General features: G+C 42.4%; 1 protein-coding gene across 2 annotated transcripts in view; it reads left to right on the top strand.

Annotated features, from left to right (window-relative positions):
• The window catches only part of C5 (complement C5), an 83043-nt gene that overhangs the window by 21740 nt on the left and 33442 nt on the right, over positions 1–27861 (top strand). For both annotated transcript variants that reach the window (XM_077922155.1, XM_028715482.2), the window contains exons 6-22: positions 3746–3828; positions 5121–5211; positions 6165–6270; positions 10109–10235; positions 10974–11089; positions 13657–13857; positions 14609–14812; positions 16013–16222; positions 16753–16902; positions 17893–18022; positions 18171–18236; positions 20425–20628; positions 22571–22655; positions 23235–23311; positions 24155–24294; positions 25973–26200; positions 27202–27262. In XM_077922155.1, the coding sequence (XP_077778281.1) occupies positions 3746–3828; positions 5121–5211; positions 6165–6270; positions 10109–10235; positions 10974–11089; positions 13657–13857; positions 14609–14812; positions 16013–16222; positions 16753–16902; positions 17893–18022; positions 18171–18236; positions 20425–20628; positions 22571–22655; positions 23235–23311; positions 24155–24294; positions 25973–26200; positions 27202–27262 (2279 nt within the window). The remainder of the gene's footprint in view (positions 1–3745; positions 3829–5120; positions 5212–6164; positions 6271–10108; positions 10236–10973; positions 11090–13656; positions 13858–14608; positions 14813–16012; positions 16223–16752; positions 16903–17892; positions 18023–18170; positions 18237–20424; positions 20629–22570; positions 22656–23234; positions 23312–24154; positions 24295–25972; positions 26201–27201; positions 27263–27861) is intronic.

Genomic DNA, 27861 nt, shown 5'->3' with positions numbered 1-27861 from the left:
TGCATTCTGCTCAATTCACTACATCATAGTTGTAGTACCCACCCACGCCCAGGCTCTGTACCCAGCGAGGCAGAACTGGTTAAAGGTAAAGGTAAAGGGACCCCTGACCATTAGGTCCAGTCGTGGCCGACTCTGGGGTTGCGGCGCTCATCTCACTTTACTGGCCGAGGGAGCCGGCGTACAGCTTCCGGGTCATGAGCCCAGCATGACTAAGCAGCTTTTGGCGAACCAGAGCAGCGCACGGAAACGCCTTTTACCTTCCCTCCAGAGAGGTACCTATTTATCTACTTGCACTTTGACGTGCTTTCGAACTGCTAGGTTGGCATGAGGAGGGACCGAGCAACGGAAGCTCACTCCGTCGCGGGGATTCAAACCGCCAACCTTCTGATTGGCAAGCCCTAGGCTCTGTGGTTTAACCCACAGCGCCACCCGCGTCCCTTTTTCCATAGTTTAACAATGCACAAATAGCAGCTTCAGTGGAGATTGTTGCATTAGGGGGATGGGAACACCATCCCACCAACCCGCCTGCCCTTACCCTGCCTTACCTGTTTGCCGTAAAGGTAAAGGGACCCCTGACCGTTAGGTCCAGTCGCAGACGACTCTGGGATTGTGGCGCTCATCTCGCTTTACTGTCAACCAATCCAGAGAGTGTTATTCCTTGACGAATTCCACATGGAGGAGGATGGAGACAAAACTAGAATTAGTTGACACATTGGCTCTAGCTATACCTACTTTTGCCCCCCCCCTTTCCCACCTGCTTTCCACCCTACCAGTCCCACAAAACAGTTTTAAGGGGAGGGCCTTTGGTTGGAACTACAGCTGTGAGCAAAATACTTTGATTCTTCTTCCCTGACCACTGTGGTCTTCCTGGTACTCCAGCTCCACCTCGATTGCTGTTTAGATTTTTTTTTTTAAACCATGCATTTTAATGTCACCTGTGCAGTTAACATCACATCACATCTTGTTTGGCCCTTACAAAATGCCTTAAAGATACAATAAAGGAGATGTGCAGCATTCTCAATGTACAGTGGTACCTTGGGTTAAGTACTTAATTCGTTCCGGAGGTCCGTTCTTAACCTGAAACTGTTCTTAACCTGAAGCACCACTTTAGCTAATGGGGCCTCCTGCTGCTGCCGCGCCGCCGGAGCACGATTTCTGTTCTCATCCTGAAGCAAAGTTCTTAACCCAAGGTACTATTTCTGGGTTAGCAGAGTCTGTAACCTGAAGCGTATGTAACCCGAGGTACCACTGTGTTTGAAAGGGTGCAAAACATGTTTCCTTTTAGCCCTCTAGGGGGTGCTGGAAATTCATTTGGTGTTTGAAAGCAAGGAGCAACGTAACTGGTTTCTTGCTTAAGGAAAAGATGACAGCTCTGTTTTTTTAATGCTGTCCACCAGCCCTCTCTAATCGCATGCTATATTGCACCGTTTCAGACTTAACTGACTGCAGTCATAGAATCATAGAGTTGTTGTAAGCTTCATTGTGCAGACCCTCCAAGTGTCCCTATTTTCCAGGGACATCCCTGGTTTAGAGAAGCCACCCCGGTTTCTGACTTGATCCCGGAATGTCCCGCTTTTCCTTAGGATGTCCCTATTTTCATTGGAGAAATTTTGGAGGGTATGGAGTTATCTGACCCCTGAGCCGTCTGAAGGCAATCCTGTATAGGGAGGTTTTTTAAAAAAAATGTTTAATGTTTTATTATTGTTTTATATATGTTGGAAGCTGCCTAGAGTGGAGCAACCCAGTAAGATGTTTGGGGTATACATAGTAAAATTATTATTCTGGAATGGGATGTCCCTATTTTCATCTGAGAAGCGTTGGGAGGGTATGAAAGGGCACGATTTCCAAAAGAGAGATACTAACACGCACAGACCCCCATCTGATACATTCATCTATACATTTAAAGCAGTTTCAAAGCACATGACACAGTCATTGCCCCCCCCCCCAAATCCTGGGAACTGTAGTTTATTCAGGGTGCTGAGACCGCTATCCCCATCAAACAGCTACAATACTCAGAGTGATTACAGTAACTATCAATCCCTCTTCCCAGCTTTGAGAGGGGATTAGGGGGTCTCCAAAGAACTCTCTCACACTTAACAACACCAATGTGGTTCAGTGACTAGATCAGGGTTGCTGAGCATTTTAGGTCCCGCAGCACATTTAGATTTTTGAGCGAGTGCTGTGGGTGCCACCCCCCTGGCCACTTTTTGCTTCCCCATTCTGTCTGCCACTGCCCTTCCCCAAAACAGAAAGAAATGAAATGCATGCACACAGACTACGTTTTCCAAGTAATCAATGCACAAGCCAGGTCCTGTAGAATTAATCCAAGTGCTGAAAAGCACACAGAGTTGAAAGAGGAAGTGGGCAAGAGAGTCACCCTTCTAATTTCCTTCTTAAGCTCTGTGTAAATTTCAAAGGATTAAAAAAAATAACTTTCACTGTCTCAAAGGAGCTGTGTCTCTCTGTGTGTGGTGAATCAGGTTTTGTGAGTGCAAGGTGAAGACCTCAAGGCAGACCCTCCAAGTATTCCTATTTTTCAGGGACAGTCATGGATTTACAGAAGCCATCATCCCAGTTTCTGATTTGATCCCAGAATGCCCTGCTTTTCCTTAGGATGTCCTAATTTTAATCAGAGAAATGTTGAAGGGTATGGTAGGACATCCCTATTTTCATCAGAGAAATGTTGTAGGGTCGTAGGGCCCATGGTAGTGTTGCCACTTTTGGTTGGGCAAAATAAAGGACAGGTCGGGCAAAATACGGGATGGGTTGTGGGGGAGAATTGGAGGCTAAAAATTACTTGGTACAGAAATGACTTCAAAGCAATCCATTACAATGGCACACACAGTTAACAGTGCTTTATTCAATGAAAAAAGCAAAAAAACAAAAGCACTTTAATTTACAACTATAAGGAAAATATTGCATATTACATGCCATAGCTGGGTTTTGTAATGCTAATTGGTTTGATACAAACCAGCATGAAACATCACAGTTGCATGGCGTTCTGCCCAATCAATTGCAAGCTGTTTGTAACCTCAAACAATACTGGAAGGGAATTAAGCAAAATTAACATCTTTGTTTCTGTGGAAAGTGCCAGTCATTCTGTTTTGAGAATATATTCTCTCTTTCTCTATTTCACTTTCCTTGACTACTTTCTGTCACTTCTTGCTGAATTAAGCAGTGGTTTGCCTTCAAATATAATAGAGAATGGAGTTGGGATTTTGCCACAAGACAGGGAAACATATAGTTTGTTGGAGTTTTGGCACATAGGGTCATGACAGGAGAAACACGCGGGCTACTACACGCGCAGCAGAGCTCTGCTTGGTAAAACTTTGTAAAGCTATTTGCTTAGAGGCAAGCCTGGAAGGAACTTCACAGTAACAATTCCCCCAATTTCTTGGAACCGATCTGAAACCACAAGCATTTGTAAAACGTTACTGAAAGGAAATAAAGCGAAATTAACATCTTCGTTTCTGTAGGTCACCCTCTGTGCAGTTTTGCAGAGGAGGAGGAACTAAAATACAGAGAAAAAGGTGCTGAAGTCTAAAACAGCACAGGGGACACTTTTCTGCAAAAAGAAAAAGAAAAAGAAAGATGCCCTAGCCTAGCCCATGGGCACAACTTTAGTGGTTAGAGGCTTGACCAGGGAAACTGGGTCCAAATTCCTGCTCAGCCAAGAAGCCCAGTGTGTGGCTTTAAGGCTCCCTTTCCCCATTTTTTTTAAAAAAAATTCTCTTTCTCCCCATAGATTTGGTTATTGGACAATAAAAGCCAAGTATCAAAAGGATTTCACAACCTCTGCCAAAACAGGGTTTCAAGTTAAAGAATATGGTAATGTGGATATTTATATGGATACTATAAAGCCAATTCACTAATTCTCTTTTTGGGGGAGGTGCAGTATAATATTCTTTGAATTGGTAATGAGTAAGATGGACATACTTATTTGTTAACTGTTTTTAGATGTCTTTAGATGTTTGTAAATGTTTTGTTTTGCTTTTAATTGTATTGCTTTGTTGCTCGTGGTTTGCTGCCCTAGGCTCCTTTGGCGGGGGGTGGGGGCAGGAAGAGTGGGATATAAATTTAATGAATTTCATCAGTGGATTAATTTCATGAATGGTTAAGCAGTTGAGGACTACCATACCTAATTATCTGTTTAAAGTACTAAACGACTTGTGCCCCAAATATCTGAGAGACCACGTCCTTCCTTACAATCCTTCTCAGGTGTTAAGATCAGCAGAGGGAGCCATCTTGGTAGTTCTGCTGCCCTCAGAAGTATGGAGGTTGGTGGCCCAGAAGAGGGCCTTCTCTTGACAGCCCCTAAGGCATGGAATTCCCTCCCCACAGAGGTGTATTTGGCACCCTTGTTATGTAGTTTCTGGTTTATGCTGAAGTCAGACATCTTCACCCTGGCCTTTAACACCGTATAGATATAGATTAGCACCCACTTTATCCCCTTGACTATAATGTGTTTCAAACTGTTTTCATTATGTATTTTTTAATTGCTGTAACCAGCCCTGGGTGAGTAAGAAATCTAATTAATCATAAGCTCATTGGAAGCATGTTCTACAATTATGCAAGGAAAACTTCCAGCTGGTTATCAGCATGGAGAGAACTGAGAGAGGACATGATAGCACCCATTAGGACACGATAGCACCCACTGGGTGCTATCTCTCCTAATATGCACATTTTTATAAGCATATTTACCTGATATCCAGATATTTGAAAAGCAGCTTCCCGTATTTTTGTATGTTATGTTCACTAATGACTGCATTAATATGCATACTTTACCCTAATATATGCATCTTTGTATACATTACTTAATTTGAGAACTATGTTGCAAAATTCAGAGTAGTGCCAGTTTTTGAAGGGTGATTGTGCTTCAATTCACATATTGTTTCAAAAAGTGAGAATCAGGCAAGTTTGCTTCTAAATTTGAACTGAATCAAATTTCTCCCCCTTTCCTGCTCTTAAGCAAGGAGCTGGTCTAAGCACATGCCTCCAAACTCTGGAAGGAGGGCTGGTGAAAACAGGTGCTAGCCCTAGCAGTGAATGTTCTGCAGAAATAGTACAGTACTTAAAAGTAAAAGGGTTTAACTGAGCTTTCTTCCACTTCACATTTCAAGCATTGCCAAGCTTCTCTGTCATGATAGAACCAGAAAAGAATTTTATAAGCTCTCAGCAATTTGAACAATTCAGGATCATTATTAAAGCGAGGTAAGGCGGGCTTGTGCATATTGCATCCTTTTTGTTTGTCTTTGGGTTTGCTTTTTAAAAGCAATTATTTTTAATGGGGGCGGCGGGATTTGCAATGTGAGAGTCTTGTCTTGTATCCACCGCAAAGCTGTAGTGGATTCTGGAATGTAAAACATGGCTTTCTTCCTCTTAATTGTTTGTACTCTTGTTTTCTGCTATAATTGGTTGAAGTTATTTATCTAACAAAATGTATATACCACGTAATTGTGAATAAAAGGTTGTGTTCATCTAACTGCTACTTTGAGTGGACAAATTGAAATTTCTAGATCTAAGTAAGTAACGAGCATTAATTTCACTGGGTCCTTTTTGATTAGGACTAGCAATGGATACAACATAAAACCTTTTAGCGGTTTACATACAATATAAAATATACATTAAAATTGTCAATAAAAATCAAAGTTAAAGAGCTTAAAACCCCCAAAATAGAACAATAATGAATCGTTAAAACATATATTGAAGCTAAAATTATAGCTCAAAATACATGTTAATCTAGCTAAATTCTACTCAGAGTAGACCCACTGAAATTAATCTACCTAAATTACTCTTTTCAGTTAATTTCAGTGGGCCTACTTCAAGTAGGACTAATGTGACAGAACCCAGTGCTTCTGAAATTCCTTTACCTCATTGTGATACATTTTTTAAACAAAGAAACAAAGCCCTTCTTGTCTGAAATAAATCAATTACTAGTATAAATTTAGCTCATAGTTTTCTGTGAAACAGTGTCAATAACTGGTGGAGTGGTTTTGTTTTGAACTGTTTTTAATAATGTCTTTTAAATTGTAGTATCTCACCCTGTGGTGTTATGATAAAGGGTGGGTACTAAATTGAAATAATAATAATAGCAGTAGTAGTAGCAGTAGTAATAATAGTAGTGATAATAATAATAATACTTCTACTTTGCTGTTATTTTCAAGATATTTTTACAACAAGAGATTGGCTAATGCTCAAGTTTATGTCCGTTTTGGAATAATTCAAGGAGCTGAAAAAAAGATGCTTCCCAGAGCATTGCAACGCATTGAGGTAAGGTTGGATCAAAAATAATTACATCAGGCCTCCTGTCACAGTTCCCAGTGTAGCTTCTGAGGTTTAGATTTGTCTCCAGGTTTACCCTGACAGTTACTGAGTGTCAGCATTCCAATTTTAAACTAGTACTATCAAGGGTATAAGGAAAACATGAACAAACCACAGGCTACTTTGGACTGAAATTGAGCAGACAGTACCTCATCACAGAACGGTTTTATCTTGGCTTGAGAAGCCAGGCCACATCAGTTGATGCCTTGTTGATTTTCCATGAAAGTAAGCCGTACTCTAGCAGGACCATGTAACATTTTAAAACAAAACAAAACACATTCGGACCAGCAATTTATTAAAAAGTCCAGATCTTACAGCATGGTCCTTTCAAGCAAGGCTTGTCTCCTACAGCAGTGCAGCTGTGGAGTCAAAGGCATCTCTTCCAGTCTTCTTCTTCCCCATCTTCTTCCTAGCACACCTTGTTCTAAAAGACTCTTCCTGTCACTGTGAACCCACATCCTGTCACCACGGCAACCCCTGTCTTCCCACGCTCAGGCTCTCAGATGGGCTAACATGACATTTCGTCATTTTAATGCCTCGATCCCAGGTGAGGCCCTGGCTTGGAAAGAAAGCTTAGCCTGTATTTTCCCACTGGCCTGCAAGTTTCCCTTCAACACTCCAAATAATCAAAATCCTACCATTTATTAATTTCTAGGATTTGGGGGTGTGTGTCCCCAAATCTATAATAATTAATATTTGTATTCACAGTCGATGCTTTTCATTTTTAAATCTGAAAGAGCACATTTAAGGGCTCTCCCAGAGGACCTATTTATTGAGCATCCATCTTGATTTGCTTGCACAAAGTTTATGTGGTGGTTCGACGATATCTGGACTTCATTGCGCTTTTGTCCTGATTTGCTTGTGTAGCATTTAAACATCTTCCTGCTAATTATTCATTCATCCTATGCTTTTCAGTGCATTTCCCAGCAAAAAACTCTGGATTTGTTGTGCCAGGTGCATCATCATCATCATCATTATTATGTAAATTTCGATACTACCCTCCATCAGAGATCACAGGGTGGTTTACAGAAATGCACTTTGTTTGAGCAAACATAGTTCTGATTTGCTGTCAGCTGTGAATGATGGAAGTGCGCTTGAATTTCCCTTTAGCGAACATGAAACTGTGTGAGGGGATTTTTTGTTGTTGTTGTCATTTTCTGATTGCCACTTTTGCATGTGTGCATGGAAAGGCTACCAATTCTAACACATATGAGAGGTTCACAGTAGTCAGCTCACCAGTATATTTTGCCTGCTCGAACTTGAGCTTTTCCTACATCCATGCTTCAAAAGTAAAGGATAAATTTTGCTCTTGATGTAGGATGAGGCTGAGAGGGGAGTCTTGTCATCTGAGCAGCCTAGGACTTCTGTATACAGTGAACATTCGGGTTGCGAACGTGATACGTGCGGGATGCACTTTCGCAACCCGCGACGTTCGCAACCTGCAGAGCTGCATTTGTGCATGCGCGGATTGCGATTTGGCTCTTCTGCGCACGCGCAAATCATGATTTAGCTCTTCTGCACATGCACAAAGCACAATTTAGTGCTTCTGTGCATGCACGGCTGTCAAAACCCGGAAGTAACCTGTTCCAGTACGTCCAGGTTTTGACATGCCCATAACCTGAAAATAACGGAACCTGAAGCATCTGTAACCCGAGGTATGACTGTACACTGCCCAGGGTAGCATCCTGGAGAGGTCACTGTGCAGTTTGACTTCATCCCCAGAGGTACACTCTCTTGAAACAGACAAGTGGTACCTCATCCATCAGGGCGAGGGGGGCACTTCTCCACCAATCTCAGTCTGGCTTCTTACTGACAAGCAGTCCAGGGGGTGGCACTGCCTCTCAGCTTCCTCCTCTTTAGGTTCAAAGTTGCCCTTGCAGGACTCAGCAGGGACGTAGATGGGGACAAAATTATAATTTGTTGGCTCTGCCTGTCACTAGCTCTGGTGCCAGCTGCTGCTGGGCTCCCTGCCTTATGCTCTACCAGTCCCTAGTAGGTACCAGCCACCATTGGCATCTAGAAATGTTTATGAGGAAGATTGTCTCATAGCAGGAATAGACAACCGCTAGCCCATGAGTTGGAACCAACTGCAAAGTCTCTCCCAATGTTCTTTTCAGTAATATGTGCATTTTTGGTGTTATTTTCACTAATATATATATATTATATATACAATACGTGCATTTTTAATGTGGATATTTTTACTAATAATACACATTTATGTACATACATGCAATTTGGACACTTTTGAATTGGAGAATTTAAAAACAAAACAAAACCATTTTGGTTTGTGCATTGTTTCAGTGTTAATTAAAATGCAAACCCAGCTGAATTTCTCCCCCCATCCCAAATCTCCCCTCTTTAAAAATATATAAATGGTTTGACTTGGAAGCCAACCGTTTCCACATTTTAACTAACAGCCCAGTCCACAAGCCACTTAAACATCAGTTACTTGGATTTAAGATGATGCAGACCCGGCTTCCAGCCAGGTCCTCCCTTGAGTGGGTGAGAGTGCATGTCTTTGAACTGCTTCCATTTCCAGCTGCTTCTGGGAACTCAGTTTGAAATATTTGCTATTACTTGGGCGGATGCCAATATATTTTCCAGGCAAGAAAACGTTGGTGTTCTTTAGAATTTTTCATTCTTCAGATCAGCTAAAAATGAGAAACGTACTTCAGAGTTGCCAGGATTTGTAATTCAGCAAACAACTGCCAACTATTTTTGTGCTCCTTTCAGGATTCAGAAGCATTTGTCCCAAAAACTAGGTCAACGAATGAAGTTATTTTTGTTCTTTTTAGTGTCCTGATTTCAAGAGTGAATCAGTCAGCCATCCCACTGATGAACACTTTGGTGCTAGAAATGGGTATCATCGCAATAGTGTGAAATGGCTTATGTTGGTACTGTGTTGCAGGATGCTATCCAAGTCTAATTGGTTGGCTGAATTGCTTTATGCCAGGGATAAGGAACCCACAGCTCTTTCAGTGTTGTTGTTAAAATTTCTATACCGCCCTTCATCTGAGGATCACAGGGCGGTTTACAATATAGATTATTATTATTATTATTATTATTATTATTATTATTATTATTATTATTATTATGAAACAAAAGCAATACCCCCACCTTGTTTAAAAGGCCATAGATTGTTTAATTAGCTAAAAGCCTGGGAGAACAGGAATGTTTTTGCCTAGTGTCTTAACAATATATAATAAAAGTGCCAGCAAGCCTCAGGTGGCGATTGCAAGGTCCAGGTCAGTTTGTAAGGGGAGAGGCAAGTCTGGAGGTATTGTGGTCCTGAGTCTTTTAAGGCTTTGTAGGTCAAAACCAGCACTTGGAATTGTGCCCAGAAAGTGATTGGCAGCCAATGCCGTTGGGCCAGGATTGGCAGTATATGCTGCATTCAACTAAGTTATATTCAGATTGGACCCCCTGAAATTAGTGGATCTATTCACCTTACAAGGCTACAGTTCCCAGAGTTCCCTGGGAAGAGGGTTGTACAGTAAAAGCACCCTGAGAATTGTATATAGATGAGGGGGAAAGGAGTTCTCTCAGCAACTCTCAGCATTTTTAGCAAACTACAATTCCCATGATTCTGTGGGGGGGAAGCCATGATTGTTTAGAGTGGTATGATACTGCTTTAAATGTATAGTGCAGATGAAACATAACTGTATTTTTTAAACCTCTTTGAAATCATTGGATGAAAGGTGGTATAGATTTTTTTTGTAAATAAAATGAATAAAACTGTCTCTGTGCCTGGATAGTTTCTGATACTGTTATGCATCTTGATCATCAGATGGAGAACGGATTAGCAGAGTGCAATTTTAACAGCAAAGTGGCTGTTGATGAAATAGGTTACGGCAGTCTCCAAGAGCTTGATGGCGCAATACTTTATATTGCCGCTTCAGTGCTGGAATCCACAGGTAATTATCTCATGTTCACACACACACACACACACACACACACACACACACACACACACACACTATCTCTGGCCCCACTTATGCCATATTGTGTGACCAGTGCTTTTTTCTGGGGGGACGTAGGGGTACGCATACCCCTAAACATTTTGTGAATCTAAGTTTGGCCTCATTGAGGGGCAGTATTTCAATATGAGCAGGAAAATGAGAGTATCCCTAAACATTTTTTTCTTTTGGGGGGGAAGCACTGGGTGTGACCACACTTGGAATGCCATGTTCAGTTCTGGTCAACTCATGTATAAAAGGATGGTGTAGAGTTGGAAAAGTTTCAGAAAAAAGGCAACCAAAATTAGCAAGGGGGCGGAGCGACTTGCCTATGAAGAAAGGTTGCAATATTTGGAGCATTTTAGTTTAAAGAAAAGTAAGGGGGAACCATGATATAAATTTACTATCTATTTATTGCATTTGTTAATATAGACCACTTGATATATACCACTTTACTTGTAGCAAAAACTCTAAGTTGTTTACAATAAATACTTAAATTATCAATAAAAGCAATATTTCTTAAACAAACAAACCATGAACGTTCATTTATTTGTCAAAATTCATACTAGAATAGTTAATTATTTTGTTCTAAACAAAGCTTATTTCTGAAAGAAACTCAGGATGGCTAACATGACACTGGTGTTGTTTTTTGTATTCAGTCCTTTTCTCACAAGAAACATCTATTTTTTTTGCCAGGTGGCCATAGTGAAGACAGTGAACTTTTCAGTGTCCATTATGTTCTGTCACCTTACAAACTCAATTTGGTTGCTACTCCTCTCTTTGTGAAGCCTGGACTCCCCTTCTATATTAAGGTTGGTTAACGTGACTAAAGGAAATGCACACTCAGTGGAATTACCATAATACGTTAATAACAACATCATGAGATCCCTGCTCCCATGCAGTATCTACTCCTTCAAAAGAAAGAATCTTAGTTTGTGTCCGGATGAGGGGGCTTAAAGATGTAAATTGATTGTTCAGAGATTGCCAGCTCATCACCAGTAACAGGATCAAACAAACACAACTTAATTAGATTTCCCCCAGAAAAATTAATTTCCTTGTTTTCCTCTTCCCTCCTCACCACCTGCCATGTCTTTTTAAGTAAGAGGGCAGGGACTGTTTGTTTTTTTAATCAATTTGTAAGCCACTCTGGGAGGTTTTCCAGCTGAAGCGAACAGTATAAATCCTTTGAATGAATGAATGAATGAATGAGAATGGGGAAATCCAGATTAAATGAGGAACGAATGCAGGCTGGCATAGTGTTATTTTTAGAAAGTGAAGATTTGGCACATTTTCCTTTAAAAGTGAACCAAATCAAATTTCTCCCTCTTTTCCAAATTGGAAAAGTATAAAGCATATGGTAGAAAATTATTACTTGGTGTGATAGTGAGGAAGAAATGTTCCCAAATAAATCCACTTAGTTTGTGCAAATATTTGTCATCTCTCTCCCCACCCCGCTCTGTTTGGTGCCAGTGTTTCATCTGGCTGCTGCTCCTTTGGCAGATTTTCCCTTGATGCTGTTTCTTCATGCTTCCTGGTCACATGGGTTGGTCCCATTCAATCAGGAATCCCACAGCAGTGAACAGGAGGGCATCACAGCACCACATAGCCAATCATATTTGGCTATGTGATAGCATGATTGAGGGCAAGTGAAGGCAACCGAAAGTGAAGGCAATATACATAAATAAGCAAACATTTACTCAAACAATTATTATTTTATTATTATTTACTAAATTTGTATACCACCCTATATCCATAGGTCTCATGGTGGTTCACAACAATAAATATGCCAAAAATAATTGAAAATGGATGTTATTTTTGACACTGCTGTCAATGCCTGTGAAAAACTGTAGAGGGTTTCAGCTCAGATTTACAACTCAACTGGGAATCCCTTGATTGCTATTGTATATGTGGTAACAGTTACCTGTTCTTTTATTATTATTTCTAATAATAAAAGAATACTGATATTTTGGGTGATGTGCCTCAGGCCTGTGTGTGTGTGTGTGTGTGTGTGTGTGTGTGAGAGAGAGAGAGAGAGAGAGAGAGAGAAGAGAATTCAGGCCTCTAAGCTTCACTATCTGGCCCTCAGACTCTCCCCAGGTCACACCTTATCTGGCTGTGCTTCATACCCTTTTTGTTTACCTGTACAGAGGGTAGAGTTCAGCAGTAGTAAGAGTATTAACAATTTTATTTGTTTAGCTGTAAGCCATAACATTCCCAGCAAAGCCACAAATTTGGCTCTTACTTTCCTGGCAGCTAAATCAAATAGAGATGCATGCAAGGTAACATAATTTTCTTTGTCCGATAGCAGAATGCACACAAAATCACTTGATGTTATGATCCCCACCCCCTGCTGTGGACATTGTAAAGGTAAAGGGACCCCTGACCATTAGGTCCAGTCGTGGCCGACTCTGAGGTTGCGGTACTCATCTCGCTATACTGGCCGAGGAAGCCGACGTACAGCTTCCGGGTCATGTGGCCAGCATGACTAAGCCGCTTCTGGCGAACCAGAGCAGCGCACTCAGACAGATATTTATGTAGAGGACACTGGGTGGTGTAGTGAGCGGAATGAAACACAAAGAAATGGTGCCCCAAGGGCAATTCCTTATAGACACCATTTGGAAACACTGAGGGCATAACACTAAGTCTTAATTTTGTAAGACTCATTTTGCCTGAAGCGAAAGTAATTAACTCCAGATAGCTTTCGGGTGGCTTGTCTTAATACATGGGCACAGCCTAGAAAATCTCAAGGATAGCTCAGTTAGAGCGTAGTGCTGATGACTCCAAGGTTGCAGGTTCATTCCTCGTATGGGACAGCTGCATATTCCTGCATTGCAGGGGTTGGGCTAGATGATTGTTAGGGTCCCTTTCCAATTCTACAGTGCTATGATTCTGTGATTCTGTGGATAGAAGCTTTCTCTCTCACACAAAAACCTTTACCTGAGATTTAGACATTGACTGGATCCTAATCAGTATCAAGTTTTCTAGCAAGTGTATGTAGAACAGCTAACTTGGGTTTTTTTTGGGTTTTCTTTTGGAGAATTTTAGGATAATAATAATAATAATAATAATAATAATAATAATAATAATAAATAAATAAATAATTTATTATTTGTACCCCGCCCATCTGGCTGGGTTTCCCCAGCCACTCTGGGCGGCTTCCATAAAAACCAAAGATACAGTAAAAGTATAGTATGTGTCTGTGTTGTAAACTACTCAACAGTGCAAAGGTAAAAATTACACCTGTTGCTCTGCTCACTTTTGCCCCTAGCTGGCCCATGGCCCATGGAAGGTGGCCCTCAGGTTGAAAAGAGCTCCCCCATCCCTTCTTTAAAAGAAGATTGTATATTATAGTGAAATGATTTTGTTTCTGTGCTAATAGGTGCAGGTGAAGGATACGGCAGATGCCCCTGCTAGAAACATACCCATTGTCTTCACGGCTACTGCTTTCAATGAGCAAATGGAAGAGAACGTGTTAGTTCAAGAAGGTGCAGAATCTGGGAGAAGGCAAACAAGCCAGAACGACGGGACAGCTTTATTTGTGGTTAATATTCCTTCTGACTGCAAAGTGCTGGAGTTTCGAGTGAGTTAAATTCTTTTCGGGTTTCCGTTCTTGTACAGGCTGTACTTTGAGACTGTATATTTTGGCCTGTGTGCAGCGCATTTGGAACATTCCCCGCCCCGCTTTCTAGTTCAGATGGGTGACCTTGAAAACTGGATTTTTATATTTAAACACAGTGCATTACAACAACAAAATACTACTAAAAAGTATACTGAGTGTGTGTCCCCCCCCCCAAAGGGAGGGAGAGTGCCTGTCTTAAACCATATTTAGAAACTTGACAGCAAGAGGTGTTGGGAAAATGAGATGTGTTTAATGTTAAGACGAACTACAACATTTAATTGATTCATCCGTCATACTGATCATTCGTCTACCTTGTTCGGTATTGTCAGTGCTGACTTGTCAGTGGCTCTCAAGGCACCCTCAGGTTCCCAGAGTGTGGGGGAAGGAATGGCAGTCATGACAAAATAAGTGGACCCTCAGCTGATAGGAGGTTATAGGAACCAAGGAAGCTGCACTATCCTGAGTCAGATCATTGTTCCATCTAGCTCAACATTGCCTACACGGACTGGTAGGGACTCATCAGGGTTTCATGTAGCCGGAACTCTAAGCCCTACATGGAGTTGCTGGGGTTTGAACCAGGAACCTTCTGCATGCAATGCTTATCCTCTGAGCGACTGATGTTTCCTAGACCTTCTGGCTTGTTGACTTGTACTTTTTTAGACTCTTATTGCCCCTGTGGACTTAAATTCATTTTGTTTCTCTTCATTTTCAGATAAAAACCGCAGATACCAGTTTACCAGAAGAAAATCAGGCCAGTGAAAGCTACGAGGCAAAATCATATGCTTCCCTCAGTGGAAGTTACCTGTACATCGACTGGGCTTCAAACCACCAATTGCTACGTGTGGGTGATACCCTTCACATCAACATACACCCATCAAGCCACTATCTTGATAAAATACATCACTATAGCTATTTGGTACGCACAGAAGAAAACAACCCACTTGCCTCTTAATGTATTGTCTTTAATTGCATTGAATTGTCCCTCAAGCTTCCAGGTCTCATCCTGCCATTGCATGCCATGAAACGGCCACCTCAACCAGGAGATTTCGGGCGACACAAAAGACCAGCAAATTCACGAGTATTTAAGTCTGTCTCACTATGCTTTCTTCAGTGTTATGTATACTAAAGTAGAGGCAGCAGTGTTGCTTACATATACCTCCTATGGCGCCCACAAAGGGTCTCAGTCACTCATAATGTGGATGAGACCTTTCACTGTTCCTGCTCAGGTCTGCAATGGCTCATTTTCTCCTACGTTGAACCAACACCCCCCCCCCCCGCCTCGCTTAAACATGCCAACATCTCATTTACTGCCAGGATTGAACACCCGCCTACCCTTCCATTCTGAACAAGAAGAGAAGTGCAAAAAGCTTTTTCTAAGCAGTGGATACAGGGTTGTATCCAGTACCAGTCTTACTGAGAGTGGATTTGTTGAAGTTAATGACCATGATTAACTTAGTTCAAATAATTTCCATGCGTCTACTCTGAGTAGGACTAACAATGGATACAACCCAATAGACTTGCCACACAACATGTTGTCCTGTAAATCACCTCCTGCAATGATGTGTCTCAGAAAGATACGACACCGTAATAATTGTAGCTCTAGAGCACGTTACACTCTGCTAACTCTTTGAAATTGCCCTCTTCAATTTCACTGCCAATTACTCTGGCATTTTTAGGGTTTCATCAAGCAAAGCACATTGTTGATTCTCAATGTCAGTTTTGTAGGAAGCTGCCTTATGCTGAGTCCAGTGACGGAGTAAGTGGGGGCGGGGCTGGCGCATGTCCCAGGGGTGTGACATGCCACCTACAGGGGTGTGGCGCATGTCCTGGGGGCATGGCACACCACCTGCAGGGGCGTGGTGCCCAGTACAGGTGGGGGGGGGGGCAGCCACGGTGGCACCCCACCGGGATCATGCTGCTGGGGGTGGTGTGCTCCCCCCACACTCCTCTTCCTCTTCCAGTGGCTGAGTCAGGGCCAAGCCCAGTATGGTCTGCACTGATTGGAAGCAGCTCTCCATGTTTCAAGTAGGGTTCTCTCCCAGCCTTCCCTGGAGATCTCTCTCTCTCATCCAAAGCCCATTGTTTTTAACTTAGCTCCTTTCCTCCTTTCCTTTAGATCTTATCCAAAGGGAAAATAAAAGCCCACGGGACTCAGGAGAGAGTTAAAGACTCCACTTATCAAAGTCTAAGATTTCAGCTAACGAAGGAAATGGTCCCTTCAGCCCGCCTACTTGTCTACTACATAGTTACAGGAGAGGGAGCTGCAGAGTTGGTAGCTGATTCAGTCTGGTTAAATGTAGAACAGAAATGTGGAAACAGCCTTGAGGTGAGTAACGTGTAATGGGTTGGTGATACTGACCAGTTTGGTTTCTCCCATTTTTCTTCTCATTTTTCTGAACACTTCCCCACATCACTTTGCAATTTATTTCATTGCATCTTTAAAAAAAGATTAAAATTGTCCTCATGAAAAATTTTATGCGAACACCTTTTTCTAAAGCAACATTGCCTAAAAGCACATTTTTGCAAAGTAATCTTGCAAAAAATAATAATGCATTTTTAATTCCCCACCTCCAACTAATATATGGATTTATATGTATGCTGAACCCCAGTTATGTATGTACTGTATGTATGTATGTATGTATTGCCTTTCTCCCAGAACTAGGACTCAAGGTTTGCTACTTGGGGGGAAAACTGAATTTCAAACCTTAGAGGAGTGTGAATTTCTCCATTGTGTGTGTGTATTTTTATTTTTTTTAAATGCACACACTTTAGAGAAAACTGGGACCCAGTTAGGTACCATTGAAATAATGGATTTCCTTTAGTGAATCCTCTTTCCCCCTCTCTTCTCCTATATAGGTTAAATTATCAACAAGTGAAAGGTCACACAGCCCAGGAGATTCCATTTTGCTTTCTTTGAAAACCCAGTTTGACTCTTTGGTTGCTTTGTCATCTATGGATGTGGCAATCTACGGCATCACAAGATCGAAGACAAGGCCCATGGAAAGAGTTGCGTACTTATGCTCCAAACAAAACAAAACAAAAACCTGTTTGCATTGTGTTACACCAAGGGCAGGGAACCTTTCTCAGCCCAAGGGCCTCAATCCCTCTGGGGCCACCCTCCGTGGGCACACATGCCCATGGTGGGCAGAACTGTGAATATAAATGTTAACTTCATGCAGTAGTCTAGTTACTGCACACATTCACATACCTCTCTCTAGCTAGACAGACAAGGAGCATTCCCAGAGCTCAAGGAAGCATTCCGGCCAGGCAAAAACACTCAAGGAGGGTGCAAAGCAGGGCCAGTGAGTAATCTGACCTTGGGAGCGGATCACATTCGGCTCCAGGGCCTGAGTTTCCCTACGTCTATGTTTCATATTTACAGCATGCGTATTTTGACAACGAATATATAATATTTGAATAAGTTCATTTAAATATACAGAATGTAATATTGTTTGACTCCAACTCTCATTATCTCTGACCATTGGCCATGCTGGCTGGGGCAGGTGCAAGTTGAAGTCCAATGGTAGTAGAAGATGTGAGTTGTAGTCCAGTGACATGTGGAAGGTCGCAGGTTCCTCATCCTTGTTTTAAATTACAGTGGTACAGTGGTTTTAAATTACAGGTTACATACGGTTCAGGTTACAGACTCCGCTAACCCAGAAATAGTACCTCGGGTTAAGAACTTTGCTTCAGGATGAGACCAGAAATCAGGCTTCGGCAGCGCAGCCGCAGCGGGAGGCCCCATTAGCTAAAGTGGTGCTTCAGGTTAAGAACAGTTTCAGGTTAAGAACGGACCGCCGGAACGAATTAAGTATGTAACCAGAGGTACCACTGTATATGGTTTTCCTAAGCCCCCCCCCACTCCCATTATCCCTAGCCAGCATGACCAATGGTCAGGGAAGGTGGGAGTGGCATTTGGAGGCTCACAGGATTCTTACCCCTGATAATATAAGCTGAAAATAGTCCTCCCCTCTTGTCCTTTTCCTCCCCCCATAGGCACTTTTGCAGTTGGAAACAAGTGACCTTGGTTGTGGTGCTGGTGGGGGACAAAGCAATGTCGACGTGTTTCGAAGGGCTGGACTCACCTTCCTGACCAATGCGAATGCTGATGATTCAACAGAAACAGGTGCCCCCCATCCCTTTTAACCACAAAGTGACACCTTTTCGCAAGTCCTCCCTAAATATCTGGGGTGTCAAGGCTTTTTCATTTCGCTGCCAGCTTTATAAAAACACGTTTCTCTCCATTGCCACTGGTTTTATCTTTGTTTCCACAGATGAAGCTTGTCAATCTGTTGTAAGATCCTCACGGTCCACCATCGAAGAGGAAATCGACAAATTGGGTACAGCATATGCCAGATGTTTTACTCAATAGCATTTTTTATGTTGAAGAGGGGAACCAAGCGATTTGTGGGAAATATATTTGGTTTTGTTAATCATATCTATGATTTCGTAGATCTAAGGGCTAGGGCATTGCATTATGGGTAACTTAAGATGGGGAGTGGCTGCCACAGATGGGAGTCGAGCTTAACATTTTGCCCAGAGGACAGGGACAGATAGATCTGTCTATTTCATCTTCTCTTGGTTTCTCATTTTTCCAAACTTATATTCAGTTCTCTACATTTCTGCATCAATCTGCAATTTTAAAAAATGCTCATGGAAATATTAGTGAACATTTTTCTCATTATACAAAATTTTGTGTAAAGCTTTAACTAATATGCACACTTTTGAAATCCATTTTCCCTGATAATGACTTTTAATGTTGTTTCCACTTATATATGTGTTTACTGCACACAATTTCTCTATTATATGCATTTTTATATACATTATTTGGTTGGAGAACTGCATCACAAACTTCGATGAAGTATGAATTGCAAAGGAAAGCTGCTTTTCAGCTCATAATTGGTTTGAGAAGCATAAATTAGGAAGTTTCTCATAAAAATGCAAACAAAATTAAATTTCTCCCTGTTGAGGAATTGTTGTATTTATTTTTATAGTGATGTTTTTCACAACGACTTGTAAACTGTCTTGGAAATTAGGGATAGAAGGATCCATCAGTTTTGGTTTTTCAATCTTAAATTCAGTTCTCCACATTCTATAGGGGATTTGGGAATATTAAAAAATCCTCTTTTAAATCCATCGTTCTTGGAAGCAATATCCCATAATATAATGCATTTCTGTACGTTATTTTTCACTTATATTTTCATTTTTATGCGCACTTCCATCTAATATACCGTATTATTCGCCCTATAGGACACACTTTTCCCCCTCCAAAAATGAAGGGGAAATCTGGGTGCATCCTATGGGGCGAATGCAGGCTTTCGCTGAAGCTTGGAGAGTGAGAGGGGTTGATGCGCACCGACCCCTCTCACTCTCCAGGCTTCAGGAAGTCATCCGCAGCCTAGGCAGCCCTGCGGGAGGTCCCACAGGCAGTGGCGTAGCGTGGGTTGTCAGCACCCGGGGCAAGGCAAGTAATTTGCGCCCCCTAACCCGTAATTTGCGCCCCTCCACACCGCACCACCCGCCTGGCACCCCCCTCCACAGTGGGCGGCGACCTGGCGGCTCGGATCGGATTCGCACAGCCAGCACTGTAGTGAGAGAGAGTGAGTGAGCCAGGTAGGGGCAGAGAGCTGCGAGTGCGCCCCCCAGATGTTGCGCCCGGTGCGGCTGCCCCCTGCACCCCCCACGCTACGCCACTGCCCGCAGGGCTGTCTAGGCTGCGGATAGCAGCCTGCTTCCCGGAGTGTCGGGCGCCCTGAAAGCAGAGCGCCTGGCGCTTTGGGAACACCTCTGCAGCCTAGGCAGCCCTGTGGGAGGTCCCGCAGGGCTGTCTAGGCTGTGGATAGCAGGCTGCTGCCCGGCGGGCGGGGCGCCCTGAAGCAGAGCGCCCCTCGCGCCGGGCATACTTCCGCAGCGTGGGGAGCCCTGCAGGAGTTCCCTGCAGGGCTTCCCACGCTGCGGATAGCAGCCTGCCGCCCAGCGGGCGGGGTGCCCTGAAGCAGGGCGCCCCTTGCGCCGGGCAGACATCGGCCAGCCCCACAAGCTCAGGGGACAGCAGGGAGGCGCAGCGCCGCCATCCCGCTGTTCCTCGACCTGGTTCAGTTTCCCCGACCTGCTTTTTGGGGGGGGGGAATAAAGGGGGAAAAATTTCTTTATTCCCCCCCCCAAAAAACTAGGTGCGTCCTATGGGACGAAAAATATGGTATGCATTCTTGTAAGCATTTTTTCACTGGAGTATTGCATTGCAAAACTCAGATGATTTCAAAGGCCAGCTTGTGTTTCATTGCACATCTTGTTTCAGAAAGTCTGAATTTGATAAGATTTAGCTTTAAATGCATACAGATTCCCTCCATCCCTAACAGCAATGTAGGAAGTCAGTATGCAAATTCAAAAAGAAATGAAAATGGGGAAAGGGGAGTCCCATAATATATTTTATCCACATCCCTAACAGGGAGACGCCCCAAACCTGAAACTGGTACTAATTTTACTATGCCATGAGAAAGAGACTAGCATTATGTATTGTCATTTCAGTAACCTACTTTAAAAGACAAGACCTTCAGAACTGCTGTAGAACTGGAGCAGAACTGTATCCAATCATGCAAACTTGTGCCGAGAGAGCCAACCGCATTAAGTCTGGTAGTCGCCTTTGCATAGCAGCTTTTAAGCGCTGCTGCGAAACTGCAGAAAACCTGCGGCGGAATGAAACTCACAAGGTTTTAATACTGGCGAGAAAAGGTAACATTACCACATGACGCCATTTGGAGGCATGCTGCTGTTTCACAGGGGATTTTAAACAAAGGAGATGAATGGAACGAACAGATGTTTTGGTCAGCCAACCAAATTGGGGTCTGATGCTGAAGCAGTCATCCTGATCTGCTTGCAGAAAGCTTGTGTGGATGTTAGATGTTGCATGCCACCCTAAGCAGTGGATATGGGGTTGTACGCTTATCCAGGGCTCGGTTCCTCTGTTAAGAAGGTCAACAGAGACTGTGGAGTCTTTAGGATATACAGTTTGATTCACACACACACACCTTGGGCATAGGATGGAGGGGCTCACTGTATCAACACTCCGAAATATATTGCTTTTCCATTCGTCACAGCTCTAGATCCCGCACAGAGCAAGTCATGTCTCTATCCCCAGTTCCTGCAGCATCAATCTCTTCCAGCTCACTCACATGCAACTCCTTAGCCTGGTCCCACTTGTTACACCTTTGATTCTTTCTCACTTAGAGGCAGCTAATTGCAGCCCAGCTCATTCCTTTAAAGTGGAGTACTAAAGTGACCATCTAGTCTTCATCCACAGATGAACATTCTTGACTGGTTCCCCAAACTTCCCCAAACTCATAACAGATCATATCCTGTCTTTACTGATTTGTTCATGGGAAGATTGTATGGCAATGAGCATTCATACTGCCTTCATCCTGATTTGCTTTTGGGGTGTTTACACATCTTCCTGTGAGACATTCATTCATCTCACACTTTTTAATGCACTTCCCCAATTGCAATTCCTCATTATTAAGCAAATTTGTTGAGTACTTTAACTACATAAACACAGGGTTCTAGCCGATTCTAGTCCTCCAGGTAGTACTACTGAATTTAACAAGCATGATGACACATTTCAATGTGTCTTAGGGTAAACCTTAGTTGGATACAACCCCTAAAGTTTTGATCGAATCCTTATTGCAAAATGTTGACAGTGTGGAGATGCTGATGGAACTACAAAATTTCCTCAAGATTTCCCATTAGATTCTCCTAAACGTGCAAGTTTCCTACTATAGTTATAAATGTTTAGTACGTAAATAGTATTTGCTGTAATGGCAATCAACTAGTCAATTGTTTTATTTCTATTCTGCCTTTCCAAAGTTAAAACTCAATGCTCAAGGTGGCTCACAAAATATAAAAAATTACATAACGAACATAACAGAAGTAGTCATACACAACAAAACATCAAAAAGAACACAATCAAATTGAACAATTTCCACATTTAACATCAACAACATTAGCAAACCCCCCCCAAAAAAAACACACCCACTGACTAAACCTTCCCTCAGCTCAAGAGTCTGCTCAGCAGCCTCAGCTTTTGTAGCTGGAGTTAGCCAGGGCGCTGTTCTCCTAGGATAGGTAGAAAAGGCCTGAAAGGTCTTCCACAGCCTATAGCCAAGCTGCACCTGTTAAAAACTAGCCTCCACTGCCAAAAAGGGGTGGGGCGGGGGATGGGAGAGAAAATGCAATACAGTGGTACCTCAGGTTACATACGCTTCAGGTTACGTACGCTTCAGGTTACAGACTCCGTTAACCCAGAAATGGTACCTCGGGTTAAGAACTTTGCTTCAGGATGAGAACAGAAATCGTGCTCCAGCGGTGCAGCAGCAGCGGGAGGCCCCATTATCTAAAGTGGTGCTTCAGGTTAAGAACAGTTTCAGGTTAAAAACGGACCTCCAGAACGAATTAAGTTCTTAACCCGAGGTACCACTGTACACACTATATGGAAACTGATCCATACAAATTAGCATGTCACCCTTGATCATTGGCCATGGTGACTAGGGCTGATGTGAGCGGGAGTCCAACAGCATCTCTAAGGACTACAGGTTCCACATCCCTGTGCTGGTCCTAGCAGTTCCTGACTACTGGCTGACTTTTCTAATTTTCTGAAATTCCTTTAAAAAATATTTTCCAGCCCTTGATGCCATGTTGAATTTGGATCCAGAGATCCGAAGCTATTTTCCTGAAAGCTGGCTATGGGAGGTTCACCCAGTTCACAGGTACAGTACTCTGGGAGAGACTCAGTCATTTTGACTTCAGCTGTGGCCTAGAATGAAACTGCTCTCTTGAATGAGCTGAAGTATCCATTGAGAACATTTTCACAGCTAAACCCAGGAGAACTGTTGCCAGCCAGTATAGACAGGACTGAACTAGATGGATCAGTGGTCTGATAGTTGTCTGGTAGCTTCCTTATAGTGGATTGAGCACTGTCTCAGTGCGTACAACTTACATGAAGAAGGTCCCAAGCTCAATTTTTATTATTTATTGAATTTATATACCGCCCTATACCTGGAGGTCTCACAATCCCCAGCTATTCAAGTAAGGATGGACAGATTTGTGAGTTTTGATTCTCTTAGTTCCTCATTTTTCAGTTTTCCAGATTTCTGCCACAATCTGTGATTTTATTTTTAAAAAAACCTGTTGAAAATTCACCAGCATTTTAGTGCAAATTCCTAATATACACATTTTTTGCTATAAGATAATGCATTTTTGTAGTATATTTTTTAAAAATTTTGACTGATGCTAGTTAGCTACATTTTTTTTGATGTGTTTGCATTTCCCCCTCCTAATAAATGCAGTTCAAAGGCTCTTCCTGTGACATTGCCAGATTCTATCACCACCTGGGAAATACAAGGAGTTAGCATTTCAGACAAAGGTATGTATAAAATGTCTCATATTGTTGTAGCCCTTCTTAGTGAGCGAGTGAAATTTTATATGAAAAATGAGACAACTGGGGACCTCTGAGATTCCAGCGTTGCTTGACCAACTTGTCCAGTACACAGAGGAGAATTGGGATGTCTCCCAGGAGAGAGGGGTGTGTGTGGGTGTGTGGGTGTGTGTGGGTGTGTGTGTGTGTGTGTGTGAGAGAGAGAGAGAGAGAGAGAGAGAGAGAGAGAGAGAGAATGGCGGGAGATTCAGGATGAAAAAAGGAAGTCCTTCTTTGTATTGTGCATAGTTAAAGCATGGAATATTTTGGCACAAGATGGCTGCCAACCTGAACAACATTAAACCCATCTTCCCCTGTAAGGGCATTAAGATCAGAAAATGGGTTTTATATACTGCTTACATGCCAATATGGCCTTCTAAGTTGTTTGTAACATCAATGATAAAATCCATACATAATTAAAAAAACAAAACAAAGCAATTCCATCAAAGCATTAAAAACGTCCATGATGTTAACCATCATCATAAGGAATGGGTAAACTTCCACGTGTTTGACTCATAATTCCATTCTGTTCCATTTCCTACATCAATCTGCAGATTTAAAACAAAAAGCCCTTCCTTCCCAAAAAGCATTTTAATGGTATTTTAATAAACATGTTAAGCTATTAATTCTGTTAGTACTAACCATATTGCTCATCCATATCTATAAAGTGCATCAGTAGTTTTAAAAAAGCATTAGTAAATGCTATTAAATACTGACTGGTTAATTAATTACTAAATACTAAATACTACTTACAAATGGTGTTGTTTGTTTGCCTGTTTGATTTTCACACAGGTATCTGTGTTGCTGATGCACTTCAGGTGCAGGTAATGAAAAACGTCTTCATAGATGTGCATGTTCCCTACTCTGTTGTCCGTGGAGAACAGATAGAATTGAGAGGATCTGTTTACAATTACAAAGGATCCAGAACCAGGGTAAGGCTCTGACAGAAAATGTTGCTAAGAGTTAGGGATGGGGGAAATGTTGGATTCAGTATATATATCTCAGATTCGCACTTTCCAAAACAATATCAGAACCCAAGTGTCAGGGAAGAGTTAGAGTTAGAAGATTCCAGTTTCCCAGAGGGAGAAAGCATTCCCCAAGGGGGGAAGGAGAGCAGTGAATCTAATAGAAGAGAGCAAGAGGAACAAGAGGGAGGGGCCGGCTGTTCCCAGGAAAGGCAAGGGTTAAGTTCTAGCTCAGATTCGGAGGAGGGGAGATACAAGCCAGCTCTAGCCAGGAGGTTAGAAAAAAGAGCGGGAAAGCGAAGGGAAAGGCGCCTTCGCCATTTTGAGAGTGGCTGGTCATGGAGAAGCAGAGCTCAGAAGGTATCTGAAAGAAGTGACTCTGAGGAATAATATTTAAGAACCCTTTATAAGATTGTTTTGTTAATACGCAATAAAAAGTTATAAAAGAACAAGAAGCGTTTGTGTGGTGATCTGAAGAGGACAACGACCAGTCCTGACACCAAGCATAGCCGTCCTTTGAAATTCACACTTATCTCAGTTTTATGATATGGTTCTCCAACCAATGTTTTGTTAAAAACAGCACATAAAAATTTAAAGTGTGCATTAAAATGAATATATTAATGAAAATAACATGTAAAAATGCATTTTTAGCAAGCAATTTCTCTTAATACATTAGTCAAAACTGCTTTAAAAAAGTGCTTATGAAGGAGAAATTTGCACTAAAATGCTGAGTAATTTTCATTAGGGTTTTTTTGTTTTTTTTAAAAAAAGATTCCTGCATAAATGTGAAGAACTGAATTTAATGCAGTCATACCTCATGTTACGTTTGCTTCACATTGCGGCTTTTCAGGTTATGAACGCGGCAAACCCAGAAGTGTTTACTTCCGGGTTCACCATGCGTGCATGCGCAGAAGCGATCTGCGCACTTCACGCATGCGCAGAAGCGCTTTATTGCGCTTTGCACACATGCAGTAGCGGTTCTCTACTTACAGACTTTTCGGGGTGTGAACAACACCCCAAAACAGATTGTAAGTAGAGGTACCACTGTATTGGAGAAATGAGAAACTGAGAACCAAAACTGAGAGATCCTTCCATCCCTGCAAAGAGCATATTGTTCCCTGTAAATGATGAGACTTAACACTGGAAGAGCAAGTGAAACAAAATTTCGCAACAGTTCAAAAATTACCAAAATTTCAATTGTTCCATTGAGATTATGAATGCAAAATTTCTATTTAAAAAATCACTTTATAATGTGAATCCCTGTGGGTGCCTGTGGCACATCCAATAAGTCTCATTAAGTAGCCTCACAAAACTCTGTAATGAGTGTGAGATAATTTGCACTTCCTGCTTAGTTGCTATTTACACCGGGTCGATCTCTGCTATGTTGAATACATTCACTGAAACATATCCACATTTCATCAGATGCCAGAACTGGGCACCCACCTTCCTTTCCATTCTGAATCAGAAAAGAGGTGCGGACACTAGAACTGTCATAGCTCTAGAACTAAGCAACATCCAATGAAGCTTAATGCAGGAAGATTCAGGGCAAACGAAAGAAAATACCTCTTTGCACATACTTATAAGCTACATGGTACTGAGTCAGCTGATGGAAACCTCTTCTAACCCCTTTTGACACATGCTTTAGTTCTGCACTAAGGTATCTGTGGGTGAAGGCATTTGCCTTTTCGGAGGCACGAGCACTGGACAGCACGGTATCCAAGAAACCATTTGCAGGCGTCGGGATCTCCAGGGATCATCAGTTGCCTTAGCAACATTCAAGATTCTCCCTCTGGAGACAGGCCTCCACACCATCAACTTTACACTGAAGGGTGATTCTGTCAATGAAGTCCTTGTGAGAACATTAAGAGTTGTGGTAAGATCAAGCTATTTTTCTTGAAAAGCCTTCCCACCCCTGCAAATCAGAAATGAATGATTGTTTATAAAGCACTCATGATTTTAATCCCTCTCACAACATATTAAAGGGACGAGGGATGAGGAGGGGGGAAAGCAAACCCAGGATGACAAGTTCTTAGTTGCAAAATTCAACAGAAAGTCACATAGCTGGGTCTAAGGAGAGTGGAAAGGCTGCTGCTTCCTCTCCTTCTGATAACCTTAGTTGGGAGGGCATTGGTAGGTGGAGGAAAAAATTGAGCTGTACCTATACCTGTGGGACGCGGGTGGTGTTGTGGGTTAAACCACAGAGCCTAGGACTTGCTGATCAGAAGGTCGGCGGTTCGAATCCCCGTGACGGGGTGAGCTCCTGTTGCTTGGTCCCTGCTCCTGCCAACCTAGCAGTTCGAAAGCATGTCAAAGTGCAAGTAGATAAATAGGTACCGCTCCAGCGGGAAGGTAAACGGTGTTTCTGTGCGCTGCTCTGGTTCGCCAGAAGTGGCTTAGTCCTGCTGGCCACATGACCCGGAAGCTGTACGCTGGCTCCCTCGGCCAATAAAGCGAGATGAGCGCCACAACCCCAGAGTTGGCCACGACTGGACCTAATGGTCAGGGGTCCCCTTACCCTTTACCTTTACCTATACCTATACCTGTACCTGGAATGATGGAGGGTGCCTGATTGCCATATCCTTTCCTCCTGGTGGCTTCTCAGTCCCCTTTTGCAGGGAACATTTGTAAATTCTGTTGTTAGTTGTAATTTAATATTTCACTGTGTTGATTCAGTTTTAAATGAACTGTAGCCACCACTAGCAGGGACTTCAGTGCCCAAATAAAGTTGTTGGTGTGTTCGTGTGTGTTGCATGTACAACTGTGATATCTTTTTAAAAACTAGTTTTTGCTAGAGATTCTTGGGGTGGAGGAATGAATAAGCAAATGTTGCTTGACAGGCCTGCATAATGTTATCTCCCTATTCTTTGGTTTTAGCCTGAAGGGATAAGAAAGGAAATTCACGAAGGTCACACGCTGGACCCACAGGGTGTTTATGGTATGGCAAATTACCCTTTCCCCCGTCCCTTCCTTTCAGTTTTCCTGATCCATTCTTTCTCTTTCAGATAAGCATTATCATGCTCATGTGATTTGCTGTTAGAACAGTCACTTGGGCATGAGTTCTGTACACACATACCTGGGAAGAAGTACCTTTGATCTCAGAAGAGTCTCCTAAGGAGTAGACATGTAAAGGATTGCACTGTATGGATTACACTATTTATTTTGGAAGGTTCACTCAGCATTTGGGCACCTCTTCAGATATAACAAAATTTTACATTATGGTTCCTGAGATTAAGGGGTGGGTTTTTTGTCTATATTCAGATACAATTGGATGCCATTTTAAATCAAGGTAGCAGGATGAAACATTTAAAAATGCATTGATTTCAAAACTGCAGTGATTTATTTTTTATTTGGTTTCTTAGACTTCATGAGCAATGCCAGGGAGGATGCTGCTGGTATTTTACAAAGGGAACTAGCATGTGGGTTGTTATTATTTTTAAGTCACTGCATAGCGTGCCTCCTGCCTCCCAAACTCTGCTGTGATCCTTTCCTTATAAGCCAGTCCCAATCCTAACTATATCTATGTAGAAGTGAGAC

Source organism: Podarcis muralis, chromosome Z (genome assembly GCF_964188315.1).
Source record: "Podarcis muralis chromosome Z, rPodMur119.hap1.1, whole genome shotgun sequence".
Taxonomy (NCBI): domain Eukaryota; kingdom Metazoa; phylum Chordata; class Lepidosauria; order Squamata; family Lacertidae; genus Podarcis; species Podarcis muralis.
This window is presented reverse-complemented; position numbering and strand designations above follow the sequence as displayed.